Genomic DNA, 12454 nt, shown 5'->3' on the forward strand with positions numbered 1-12454 from the left:
TAGTGTGGTATTAACTCTGCTTTATAGCAGAGTGACTCAGTTTTACACATATATGCATTCTTTATTCAATGTTCTTTTCCATTATGGTTTATATGAGACTGAATATAGTTCCCTGTGCCAAACAGGAGAACCTTGTTTACCCATTCTAAATGTAACAGTTTGCATCTACCAACCCCAAATTCCTTGTCCATCCCTCCCCCTACCCTTAGCAACCAAAAGTCTGATCTTCATGTCTGTAGAGACTCTTAATAGATTTAAAATATTCAAATTTTCCTTCTCTTTGTACCTTTCATTTATTTAACATAAATGTTAACAGTTTATATGCTCAGTCATATCCAACTCTTTGCGACCCCATGGACTGTAGCCCACCAGGCTCCTCTGTCCATGGGATTTTTCAGGCAAGAATACTGGAGTGGGTTGCCATTTCCTCCTCCAGGGGATCTTCCCAACCCAGGGACTGAACCTGTGTCTCTGAGTCTCCTGCATTGGCAGGAAGATTCTTTACCACTGAGCCACCTGGGAAACCTCAACAGTTTATATGAAGACATAGACTTGTAGTATGAATTGTAAAATAAGCTGATGTCTCACAGAGTTTATTCTCTAATCATGATGTGAGAGGAACAACAGGAAAATTTCACACTTTATACCTGAAGTAGAGTAGGGATAAAAGTGTGCAGTGAGAAACACAGGTGCTCCATTCATGTATATGATTCAGTTTTTACAAAGAGCTCTACTAAATACTTGACAGAACCAGCTCTCTGGTAGATGGAAAATAAGGGATGACATGATAAAACCCAAGGATATTTGAGGATTGTCAGAGGCCAGTCCCAGTTGCCTCACTTGATGATTTATTACGTGAGGCTAGCTTGGTAAAGAGGGAAATGCTTAGTGTAACTAGTTATTTAGCCATGTGGGAGAATGTCTGTTGGAGGAAACCTACATAGCTTTCCATAGCTTTGAAGAGATTCAAAGTGGGCTTGAATGGGGACAGGTTGACATTTAGCACCCCTACCCCCCTTAAAAAATACCGAAGCATTTGGAGTACAGGCACAGGGTAGGCGGCTCGTCAAGGCAGAAGACTTGCCTGGCAAATGTGGAGACACTGTAATTCTAAAAGTACTTTGTGATGATTGTTAGAGATCGTCAGGATCCTGTGGATCACATGGAGGGAAGAAAAGACTGTTAGGAGTTTGTGGTTTAGGTAACTATAGCATCTAAACAAATCAGTTGGGCATTTCAAGGAGGGAAAGTCATCATGTCCTTTATTCTGGTAGTCAGTTCATTAACATTTATTGAGTGTCAACTACTGACCAAAGGTTGCCAATGAATAAAGGCAAAGTTTCTGTCCTCAAGGGTGTGCCCCCTGGTGCTGGAAGAATATTTGGAGAGGGATTACTTGATTTAATTCTTGTCCAAGTTGAATTTTCCTTTTAAGAAGCCTGGGTTTTCTCCACCTCAAGAATTTCAAAGATCAAAGAGAATTAGACAATAAGTGAGTATTCATAGGAAGTTAACAGAATGGACAAATCAGTTTTGTGGACAGTGTTATGAGAGCTATTAGTTTTCTAGTAAGTTTTTTTTTAAAGATAGGAGGTGCACTGTCATTTTTAAAGCAGAATTAATTGTATTTGAGAGGCATTTGATAAAGTGGAGAAAGCATAGACTGAAGTCCGGCAGCTCTGACTTTAACCGTAACCTCTCTGAGCTTCAGTTTTCTCAGCTACAAAATGAGGGCTGACAAGCGGATATATCTGTGCGTATATGCCCATGTTTATAGACGGTGGTCTCACCAAATGGCCTGGCACCCAGTAAGTAATAATTCTGGCTCAACCCTTTGCTTCTGGGCACTGAGAGAGCAGCCAGACGTGGCTTGCGCGGGGGAAGGCTGGTCCATTCAGGACTTGTCTGCTGAACCCAGCGAGCCTCTTCTGAACTCCACCAAGACTGTGTGCTGCCTCAGCTAAGCTGGCATGATTTCTTCCTGCCTTTCCCATGGCGCCCATCCAAAGCTTACTTCCCTAGGTGATAAGGGCTGAGTTGACATTCCTAGTTGACTTCTTTTCATTTTCCTTAGCGTGTGTTAACACAGGCCTCTCTGTAACTGGGCTGTGCTTGTGGAGGTGTGAGTACAGTGTGGAGACTCAGAGGGGTCATTTCCAGAGTTTGGTTCCATGGAATGAACTCCCTGTGACACTTTTCTAGCTGTGTCTCTGCTCAAGTTAATGTTCCTTAATATAATCCTACCTGTGAGATGCAAAGGTAGTAAGTCAATAGCTATTAAACATTTACCCAGCATTTTTCACTGCTTTTGAGAATGCCCTGTTATTGTACAGGATACTTCATTTCAGATAATAACTGGAGTTATTATAACCCTCAGGAGTTAGAGACCTAGTTCAAAAGCCTCTTTTTACTTAAAGCTCTATGAATGACACATTTCTTTCTTCTTCTTTTTTTTTTTTTTTTTTTTTTGATAATGAATGACTCTTCTAAGACGATTCCTCAGTAAGGCGATGTCTCTAAGACAGAATTTAACATGGAAATTCCTGCCACCTTGTGGATAAGAAAAAAATCAAAAGTTAACAGTGCTAATAGTACTAGGAAATACATATATTTGTTTTAACCACAAGCCTCAAATAATAATAATAAATGAGTAAGAATAATAAATAAGAATAATAAATGAGTAAAAATAATGAAAATGTATTTAAATCAGGAATATGTATTTAGTGTTTCTTGTTCTTGGAAGCAAGACAGCCTTGGATCTCATGGATAACCTGTTCCTTCCATCTTCTGGGGATGCTCAGATAACAAAGACACTAATTCATTGGAAGATTTGTCATGGGTGACAAAGAAGTAACCCTTCAGAATTTCTACATATTTAGTTCTTTTTTTATTTTAGAGTTGCTATTTCTTTTCTTTTTTTTGTATTTAGGTCTGTTTGTCATCTAGTTCAGTTCAATACGGTCGCTCAGTTGTGTTGAACTCTTTGCGACCCAGCGGACTGCAGCATGCCAGGCCTCCCTGTCCATCGCCAAATCCCAGAGTTTGCTCAAACTTACGTCCATTGAGTCAATGATGCTATCCAACCATCTCATCCTCTGTCGTCCCCTTCTCCTGCCATCAGTCTTTCCCAGCATCAGGGTCTTTTCAAATAAGTCAGTTCTTAGCATCAGGTGGCCAAAGTATTGGAGTTTCAGCTTCAGCATCAGTCCTTCCAATGAATATTCAGGACTGATCTCCTTTAGGATGGACTGGTTGGATCTCCTTGCAGTCCAAGGGACTCTCAAGACTCTTCTCCAACACCACAGTTCAAAAGCATCAATTCTTCTGTACTCAGCTTTCTTTATAGTCCAACTCTTACATCCATACATGACTATTGGAAAAACCATAGCCTTGACTAAATGGACCTTTGTTGACAAAGTAATATCTCTCCTTTTTAATAAGCTGTCTAGGTTGGTAATAACTTCTGCCAAGGAGTAAACATCTTTTAACTTCATGGCTGTAGTCACCATCTCAGTGATTTTGGAACCCAAAAAGTAAAGTCTGTCACTCTTTCCCCATCTATTTGCCATGAAGTGATGGGACCAGATGCCGATGATCTTAGTTTTCTGACTGTTGAGTTTTAAGCCAACTTTTTCACTCTCCTCTTTCACTTTCATCAAGAGGCTCTTTAGTTCTTTGCTTTCTGCCATAAGGGTGGTGTCATCTGCATATCTGAGGTTACTGATATTTCTCCTGGCAATCTTGATTCCAGCTTGTGCTTCCTCTAGCCCAGCGTTTCTCATGATGTACTCTGCATATAAGTTAAATAAGCAGGGTGACAATATATGGTCTTGATGTACTCCTTTCCCTATTTGGAACCAGTCTGTTGTTCCATGTCCAGTTCTAACTTGCTTCCTGACCTGCATACAAATTTCTCAAGAGGTAGGTCAGGTGGTATTCCCATCTTTTTAGGAATTTTCCAGAGTTTGTTGTGGCCCACACAGTCAAAGGCTTTGGCATAGTCAATAAAGCAAAAGTAGATGTTTCTCTGGAGCTCTCTTGCTTTTTCAATGATCCTAAGGTTTTTCTAAAGATAAATTTGGCATTTTATTTTTAAATATTGAACTATAGTTGTTACAATGCTGTGTTAATTTCATCTGTACAGCAAAGTGATTCAGCTATGCATACATATGTATGTGTGTATTATATGTAATGCACTGAGTTATCTGCAGTGGCTCAGTGATAAAGAATCTGCCTACTATGCAGGAGCTTCAGGGGATGCGGGTTTGATTCCTGGGCCTGGAAGATCCCCTGGAGAAGGGAATGGCAACCCACTCCAGTATTCTTGCCTGGGAAATCATATGGACAGAGGAACCCGGTGGGCTACAGTCCTTGGGGTCGCAAAGAGTTGGACATGACTGAAGCGACTTAGCATGTATATATATGTGTGTGTGTGTATACATACACAGACACACATACATATTCTTTTTTGTATTTTCCATTATGGTTTATCCCAGGACATTGAATATAGTTCCCTGTGTTATACAGTAGGACCTTTGTTGTCCAGGGGTTCTTTTTCTGGTGTGTTTTCTTTGTTGTTGGGGAATAGAAATATAGTTTATATGTTGAAGCTATTATAGCAGATATTTTTATATCAGCCTGAAGATTTGTGTAAAGTACACACAGGAGTGTTAGAGATAATTTGGCTGATGGCTAAGGGGAGGATGTTGACTCTTAAACTTTGAAAATTATGTAAATGGAAGATTTATTCTAGAAAAAGGAACAATAGATCAAGTAGTAAGACAAAGAAATGTTTTGCCTTTTTTGCCATGCAGAGATAACCACTGTGAAATTTGACATCAAGTTTGGTAGACTTTGTCTCATGCATTACAACTTACTATTTATTATTTACAATTGATATTTTGGGAGTATAGTTGATTTATGATGTTGTGTTAGTTGCTGGCTATACAGCAAAGTTAATCAGTTATGAGTGAGTGAGTGAGAGTCTCTCAGTTATGTCTGACTCTGCATCTGCATGGACTATACAGTCCATGGAATTCTCCAGGCCAAAATACTGGAGTGGGTAGCTGTTCCCTTCTCCAGGGAATCTTCCCAACCCAGGGATCTAACCCAGGTCTCCCACACTGCAGGCGTCTTCTTTACCAGCGGAGCCACCAGGGAGTAGGTAGCCTGTCCCTTCCCCAGTGGGTCTTCCCAAGCCAGGGATTGAACCGGGGTCTCCTGCATTGCAGGCAGATTGTTTCCCAGCTGAGTTAGTAGCTCGTAGCTACTAGCTCGGAGAAGGTAGTGGCACCCCACTCCAGTACTCTTGCCTGGAAAATCCCATGGACAGAGGAGCCTGGTGGGCTGCGGTCCATGGGGTCTCGAGGAGTTAGACGCGACTGAGCGACTTCACTTTCACTTTTCACTTGCATGCACTGGAGAAGGAAATGGCAAGCCACTCCAGTGTTCTTGCCTGGAGAATCCCAGGGACGGGGGAGCCTGGTAGGCTGCTGTCTATGGGGTCTCACAGAGTCGGACACGACTGAAGCGACTTAGCAGCAGCAGCAGCTACCTTGTAGCTCCAAGCCAGGTAACCACCAGGGAATCAGTTATGCATATACATATATCCAGTCTTTAGATTTTTCCCCATATAGGTCATCATTACAACATTTAAAATGCCAAAGATCATTCTGTAGAATTGTGCAGGTTGTCTTTCCATTAGCTGTATTTATTTTATTAGTAATCTCTCTCTAGTATGTCATCCCTACCACAGTCTATGTAGCTAGTCCTCTGGCGGGCATATAGGTTGTTTGCAGTTTTTTGCCATTAGAACTAGTTTGGTAATGAAGTCTTTGATTGTTTCCTTAAGATGCCTCCCTGCAGTGGTATTATCAGGCTTTTGGTAATTATTGAATTTTATGTTTCAACTTCTTACTCTTGGTACAAGGATAAAATGGATGATGTGACTTTTCAATGATGCCTAAGCCTCATTTTGTTAGGACCTATGTGAGACCCAGCAGTGAGATCTAGGAATAAGGAAAAGATTTTAGACATGGAATTTATAGAGTCGAAAGACCATAAGTCTGGTCGTTTATAGCTTTTCTGGTGAGGAGGCTAATGCCAAATCACAAAACAACCTTTCCGAGGCTCACTGGCTACTTACTGTTCAAGTTGGTTTAGAATTCTGGTCTCTCTTTCACTACTCAGCTCTGTATGTGGGTACCATTTGAGACTCAGTTCTTCTTACTCTTGAATCCTCGACATAAACTACTTATTCTTTCTTGCAAGGCCCTTTCAATCCTACCCTGTGGTCTATCCCAATAAACTTAGCAATGCGATTAAGTGCTGTTAGCCAGCAAAACTGCTCATGGGTGTGAATTTCCTGGTGGTCCAATGGTTGGGACTCTGCGCTTCCAATGCAAGAGGCACAGCTTCGAACCCAGTGCAGCCAAAAGGAAGCAAAACAAAAAATACCACTCACCGTCTCTGGTTGACTCAATCACAGCAGAGCAATCAGGTGGTGATGGGCAACAGCATTCTGAGTGACACGTGTGGGATGAACATCCTTGAGTTCTGCTGAACCGAATGCATATGTTTTGAATAATTAGATGACAGTTTTCGATCATGCGTCTTGCATGTACAGTAAGGTTGGTGAAAATACTGGAATGTTTTCCCCGGAACTCAGCAGCCCACTAGATAACGTAGCGTAGACAGGTTAATAGAGAGGCTATAAATTCATAAATACACAGTCTTCAGTCATGAGACAGTCATGCTGGCAGTTTACTCACTCCTGCACCTTCAGCTGTGTCCAGGTGTGGAGTGCCCTGTGGTGAGGGGTCAGGAGCGCTGGCAGCCAGCAGTGCGGCGTACACAGGGCATGCTCTCTGCTTTCTGGCAGGAACAACCTGAGTTTGGAGTCTTTCGGACCCAGGCGGCACTGGGTCCTGGAGCACTGTCCCACCTGGCCTCCCGATGAAGAGCATCTTTTCTTTTCCCCTCAAAGAAATCTTCTTAAAGCAATACAGTGAAGTTGGGAAGTTATAGTTTATTCCAAGTTGAGAGTTGTTTCTCCGGACACACGTGACTGTATTTGGATACACAGAAGCATCTGGTGACCTATGTTTATCTCTCTTTATTTCCATGGAGAACAACGTCTGTCTATCTGTATATGTCTCTTAATCAGGAAAGAAGCTAATTAACTTTTTAGTAACATGGGCTGTAGCCCGCCAAGCTCCTCTGTCCGTGGCATTTCCCAGGCAAGAATACTGGAGTGGGTTGCCATCTCCTTCTCCAGGGGATCTTCCCGACCCAGGGATGGAACCCACATCTCCTGCATTGCAGGCTGATTCTTTACTTTCTGAGCCACCAGGGAAGGGCTCCCCCGCCCCCAACTTCTTTTTCTAAAGTAACATTACTGACTTAATTGCACAGTCACTTGCTGTCTTCTGAAGTGCTCAGTTGTAGAGTGGGGAAGGATGTCACCGTGAACTGCCGCCTTTTATGTCCCAGGTGGAGTTGAGCCCTTTCTTCCATTGGGCTCCTCCTCATGTAACCTTCAGCGATAGGTTCCTCTTGGGCTTTGAAAAGCTTTATCTAATTTGTTGAAACATCTGCAATTCCAAACTTCCTGTAGTAAATGTACATCATCGATGTTAGTAAAATTTCTAGCTGTTGTCTTCCTTTAGAAATAGCCAAAATACTTTAGGGCCCTTAATGCACGTATTCATTAGGAAAAAAGGAGAGGGAAGAAGGCAGGAAAAATGTGTTAGCTGAAGGTTCTTACATAGGGGTATTGGTAAAACAAGTTTTTCGTGTGTCTGCTATCACCTATAAAGCTTATGAAAAGAATGCCATCTTTAGCTACTTTTTTAAAAAGAATTGAAGTATAGTTGATTTACAATGTCTTATTAATTGCTCTAAAGCAAAGCGATTCAGTTACACACACACACATACATGGGAAAAGAATGTCATCTGATACAAAACTCACATGGAAATATCCCAAGATACATTGTATTTGGAAAAACAACAAATCACACGACTATATCATGATCTCAGTTCCTACTTTTTTAAGAAGGTACTGAACACTTACACACCTGTGTAAGCATATGGAAAGAGCTGGTCCGTTTGCAGAAGTTATCACAGTTAACAGTTACTCTGGGAAGGGTCTTGGAGGTAATGGTGACAGAAATTTCTTGATACTTTGTTAGTCTGTATGACTGGGATCTTTTAAAGAGTTAATTCGTATGCATGGAACTGTAGGACAGTGATGGAACAGGCCACTGACGTGCGGAAAAGGCAGAATTCTGAGTCCTGAGGACATTGTATGTCTTGTCTGGTTTTCTGCATCTGCCATGCAGTTTCATGGTTTTGTTACCCCTTTTGGTGCTGGGCCTATCTCTTAAAGTTGAAACGGAAAGATCTCCAGATAAAGAAAGCAGTATGTGAACCACAAATGATCAGTCTGAGCAACTAGACAGAGAGCATTTTATGCCTGTTCTTCTCTCCTTGCCTGGGTCGAACTCAGGGCCCACTGGAATACCATCTGAGCAAAGATTCTGAGTAACCCTGGAGAAAGCGTGAGACCTTTTTTTTTTTTTTTTAAATTTTGTTGTGCACTGGGAGTGTGTATTATTATGGTGATGTCTATATGGCAGTATCTTCTGTCAACTTTTATTGAGTTCTTCACATTTAAAATACGTAGGTAAGCTAGAACACACCAATTTATCTTAGGAATCTTACACATTTATCTTATAAATGATAAGTTAAAGATGCCAGACATGGGTATTTACATAGAAATGTAAATAGGCAGAATCGTCTATGGCATGAGGAGCCGAGGGCAGGGGCAGTCACTGGAAGGAGGTCCTGGTGGGGCTTCAGGGACACTGGGTGTCCTAGCTCTGAATTTGGAGGTGCATGCTCACTGTGTGAAAGTTCATTGGGATGTTTGCTTAAGATTGGGTACGTTTCCATAGTTCAGTTCACTTGCTCAGTCGTGTCCAACTCTTTGTGACCCCGTGGACTGCAGCAGGCCAGGCTTCCCTGTCCATCACCAACTCCTGGAGCTTGCTCAAACTCATGTCCATCAAGTCGGTGATGCCATCCAACCATCTCGTCCTCTGTCGTCCCCTTCTCCTCCTGCCCTCAATCTTTCCCAGCATCAGGGTCTTTTCCAGTGAGTCAGTTCTTCGCATCAGGTGGCCAAAGTATTGGAGTTTCAGCTTCACCATCAGTCCTTCCAATGAATATTCAGGACTGATTTCCTTTAGGATTGACTGGTTGGATCTCCTTGCAGTCCAAGGGACTCTCAAGAGTCTTCTCCAACACCACAGTTCAAAAGCATCAATTCTTTGGTGCTCAGCTTTCTTTATAGTCCAACTCTCACATCCATACATGACTACTGGAAAAACCATAGTTTTGACTAGATGGACCTTTGTTGGCAAAGTAATGTCTCTGCTTTTTAATATGCTATCTAGGTTGGTCATAGCTTTTCTTCTAGGGAGCAACAAGTGTCGTTTAATTTCCGTACTTTTCCATAACAAGGCTTTAAAATGAAAAAACAAAACAAAAAAAAACCCAGAAAAAGTAAAGCTCCTCTTGAAATAGATGAATGGGTGCATGGATGGATGGATAGATAGGGAGAAGACAGCTTTTGTTGTTTTCTTTTCACCACCACCCCTGTCTCCCTGCCTCAAATCAGATCATAAATTCTACAAGGTCATGGATTGCTTTTTTCCCTCAAGAACAGGCTCATAATAGGTATTGAGTGATTTTATAGTGGTAAGTAACATGAGTATTAAATTCTACTTCCTCCAGTAAGTGGCTCAGAGATTTTTGTCCTTTGCTTCTGAAAGTGTTTTAAATATTTGTTTTTAAGACATTAAAGCAAGGGACGTGTGTATTGTAACCTCTTTTCTGTTCTGATTTGGAAAGACTAGCCAGGAGAAGGGGAGCCCCCCTCCTCTTGTTCTGTGGGGTCCTCATAGACTGTTATTGACTTCATGGTGAATGGCTTAGTCAAGAGTGTTGTTTTTTGTTTGTTTGGGTTTTTTTCTGGCCATTCAGTGTATCTTCTGGGATCTTACTTCCCTGCCCATGGATTGAACCCAGACTTTAGCAGTGAGAGCACCAAGTCCTAACCACTGTACCGCCAGGGAATTCCCTAGTTAGAGTTTGACAAATTTTTTTTTTTTTTTTTTACTTGTAAATGGCTAATATGTTCCCTTGGAAACCTGTTTTCCCCATGTGTCCTTCAAAGGGAATGTGGGCGGGGAGTGTTAGGTGTGTTCTGGATTTGCGATTTGCTCAGTGGCTTTATTCAGGAGCTTTAGAGCCGGGAATCCTGAGTGGAAGAGGTGGTATTGCTGTTACCCAGCCTGGTTCCCCTTCCCACCCCTGCTCCTTGTTCACTTGCAGAGCTTTAGACAAGCTGAACGGGTTCCAGCTGGAGAACTTCACGCTGAGAGTGGCCTACATCCCTGATGAGATGGCGGCCCAGCAGAGCCCCTCACAGCAGCCTCGTGGCCGGCGTGGGTTTGGCCAGAGGGGCTCCTCGAGGCAGGGGTCTCCAGGGTCAGTGTCCAAGCAAAAGCCGTGTGACTTGCCTCTGCGCCTGCTGGTTCCCACCCAGTTCGTTGGAGCCATTATAGGAAAAGAAGGCGCCACCATTCGGAACATCACCAAACAGACCCAGTCTAAGTGAGTATTTCCTGGGGCACGGTGGGTGTTTGAATCCTCATAAGAGAGTCTGTTGTTCGCTACTTCATGTCCTCCTGAACATGGTTGTGACCCCTTCCTGTATGCTACTTGGGAATCTGGAAAAACCTTGTGATTTGATATCTTTAGTGTTCATTTTATAAAAACCTGGGGCTAAACCTTAATCTCAAAGAGAACTTTAGATTTTCACACATGAATGGAAAACAAATGGTCCTCCTGATGGGGGAGGCCCTGACCAACAAAAGGGCAAGTTCTAGGTGCTTCTCTGCTCCCCCATCTCCTCTCCGACCTCCACTGATACTGCCTTCTGTGCTTTTAGAAGTAATTTTCTGGGTCCAACACAGAAGAGTTTTTTAGTCTTGCTTTACTTCAGTGAAGAATAATTCAGTTTATGATCTGTAGTTAGCCTGTGTTTAAGCCATGCAGTTAGAATGGTTCTTTCTTTAGGATGTTTGATAGTTTTAATTTGCAGATTTTGGGAATTAGAAGATTCTCTATCAAATACTCAGGCTTTTTAGGAGTAGAAGGCAGGAGCTGTTTGTTTTTATTTACCACTGTAGTCCCAACACTGGTCTGTTGATGGCTCTCATTTTTGTCAAATGAGTGAAATAACTGCATGTGAATTATGTTTAATTCTGTTAAAGTAGATCTAAGGCATTCTCAGTTTTGGAGCTCCAATGATTGTATATTTGTGATTTTGCTTTAGTAACCATCCTGTTACGCTGTATGTGAAGAATATGACCCAAAAAAATTTGACGATGAACTCTGTCCTTGCCCTTAGTTCTGTAAATTGCTATCAGGCACGTCTCTGGGACAGTTGCCACCGTATTTCCTGAAGATGTAAGGGAGAAGAGGCAGTGTGTACACACCGCTCAAGTCATTCTACACAAAAGGGTAGGGAGACGGCCTTGGGTCAGCTACAGAGATGATTGTGGATCATTTTGCTTTTTAAATTTAGTGAGAAAAATTATTTTGTGTGGTCCAAGGAGTTAAGCAGAGTCTTTTTCGGAAAGTACAACTATGGTGCCGTGTTTGTTCCAACAGGCTTAAGAGGTTATCCACGTTCATCACAGGCACCACGCCAGCCTTCAGGTGGCTGGCCCTTTTCTGATGTAGAAGCAAAATGAACTGTGTCTAGTGGTGGTCATGCACCCACCCCCCCTGAAGAGTGGCGCCTGGCCCTGCCTCCCCACACTTGGGAGTGGGAGAGATGCTGAGTGCTGGTTACCTTTGTGCAAAGTCGGTGGCCTTGACTTCGTAATATTAGAGGGTAGGGAAGACAACCATGGCCCAATCAGTTTTCATCTCAGATTTGCCTCATTTTAATACAAGAGCTTCTCTTTAATTCTCTATTTCAAGAGCGTCTTTCTTGCATTGATTCCCTGTTACCTGCAGAAACTAATTATTCAGTCGTTTCCCTTCCTCATTACATGGCAGATGAAAGTTGCTCCTTTTAAATTAAAGCTGCTCATTTCCCTGTCAGAGGAAAGAGCTTCTGTGATTTAATGAAACTGTTTGTTTTATTTAAGCAGGAAGATGGAGGATGGAGAGGGAAGGGAAGCGATAGTTGTATTCCATGATTCACTTGCAGCTCTGCCAACAGATTTAATTAACTCTTGCCATTGAAACTCGTCATTATCAGATCTTCTGCTTCTGTAATAGCCTCACAGGGCTGCCCTAGTCTGTAAAGCAACATTCCTTACTCTCAGAGGATCAGAGTTTGGTAATCCTTAGCACAGTGAGCAGGTGGAAATAAACC

The 12454-nt window shown here is 42.3% G+C and overlaps 1 protein-coding gene across 3 annotated transcripts in view; it reads left to right on the plus strand.

The window, feature by feature from the left end:
• IGF2BP3 (insulin like growth factor 2 mRNA binding protein 3) overlaps positions 1–12454 on the plus strand; it is a 142418-nt gene that overhangs the window by 106107 nt on the left and 23857 nt on the right. For all 3 annotated transcript variants that reach the window (XM_070464560.1, XM_070464561.1, XM_070464563.1), the window contains exon 6: positions 10396–10677. In XM_070464560.1, coding sequence (XP_070320661.1) covers positions 10396–10677 — 282 coding nt within the window. The remainder of the gene's footprint in view (positions 1–10395; positions 10678–12454) is intronic.

This window comes from Odocoileus virginianus, unplaced genomic scaffold, assembly GCF_023699985.2.
Source record: "Odocoileus virginianus isolate 20LAN1187 ecotype Illinois unplaced genomic scaffold, Ovbor_1.2 Unplaced_Contig_29, whole genome shotgun sequence".
In the NCBI taxonomy this organism is placed as follows: Eukaryota; Metazoa; Chordata; class Mammalia; order Artiodactyla; family Cervidae; genus Odocoileus; species Odocoileus virginianus.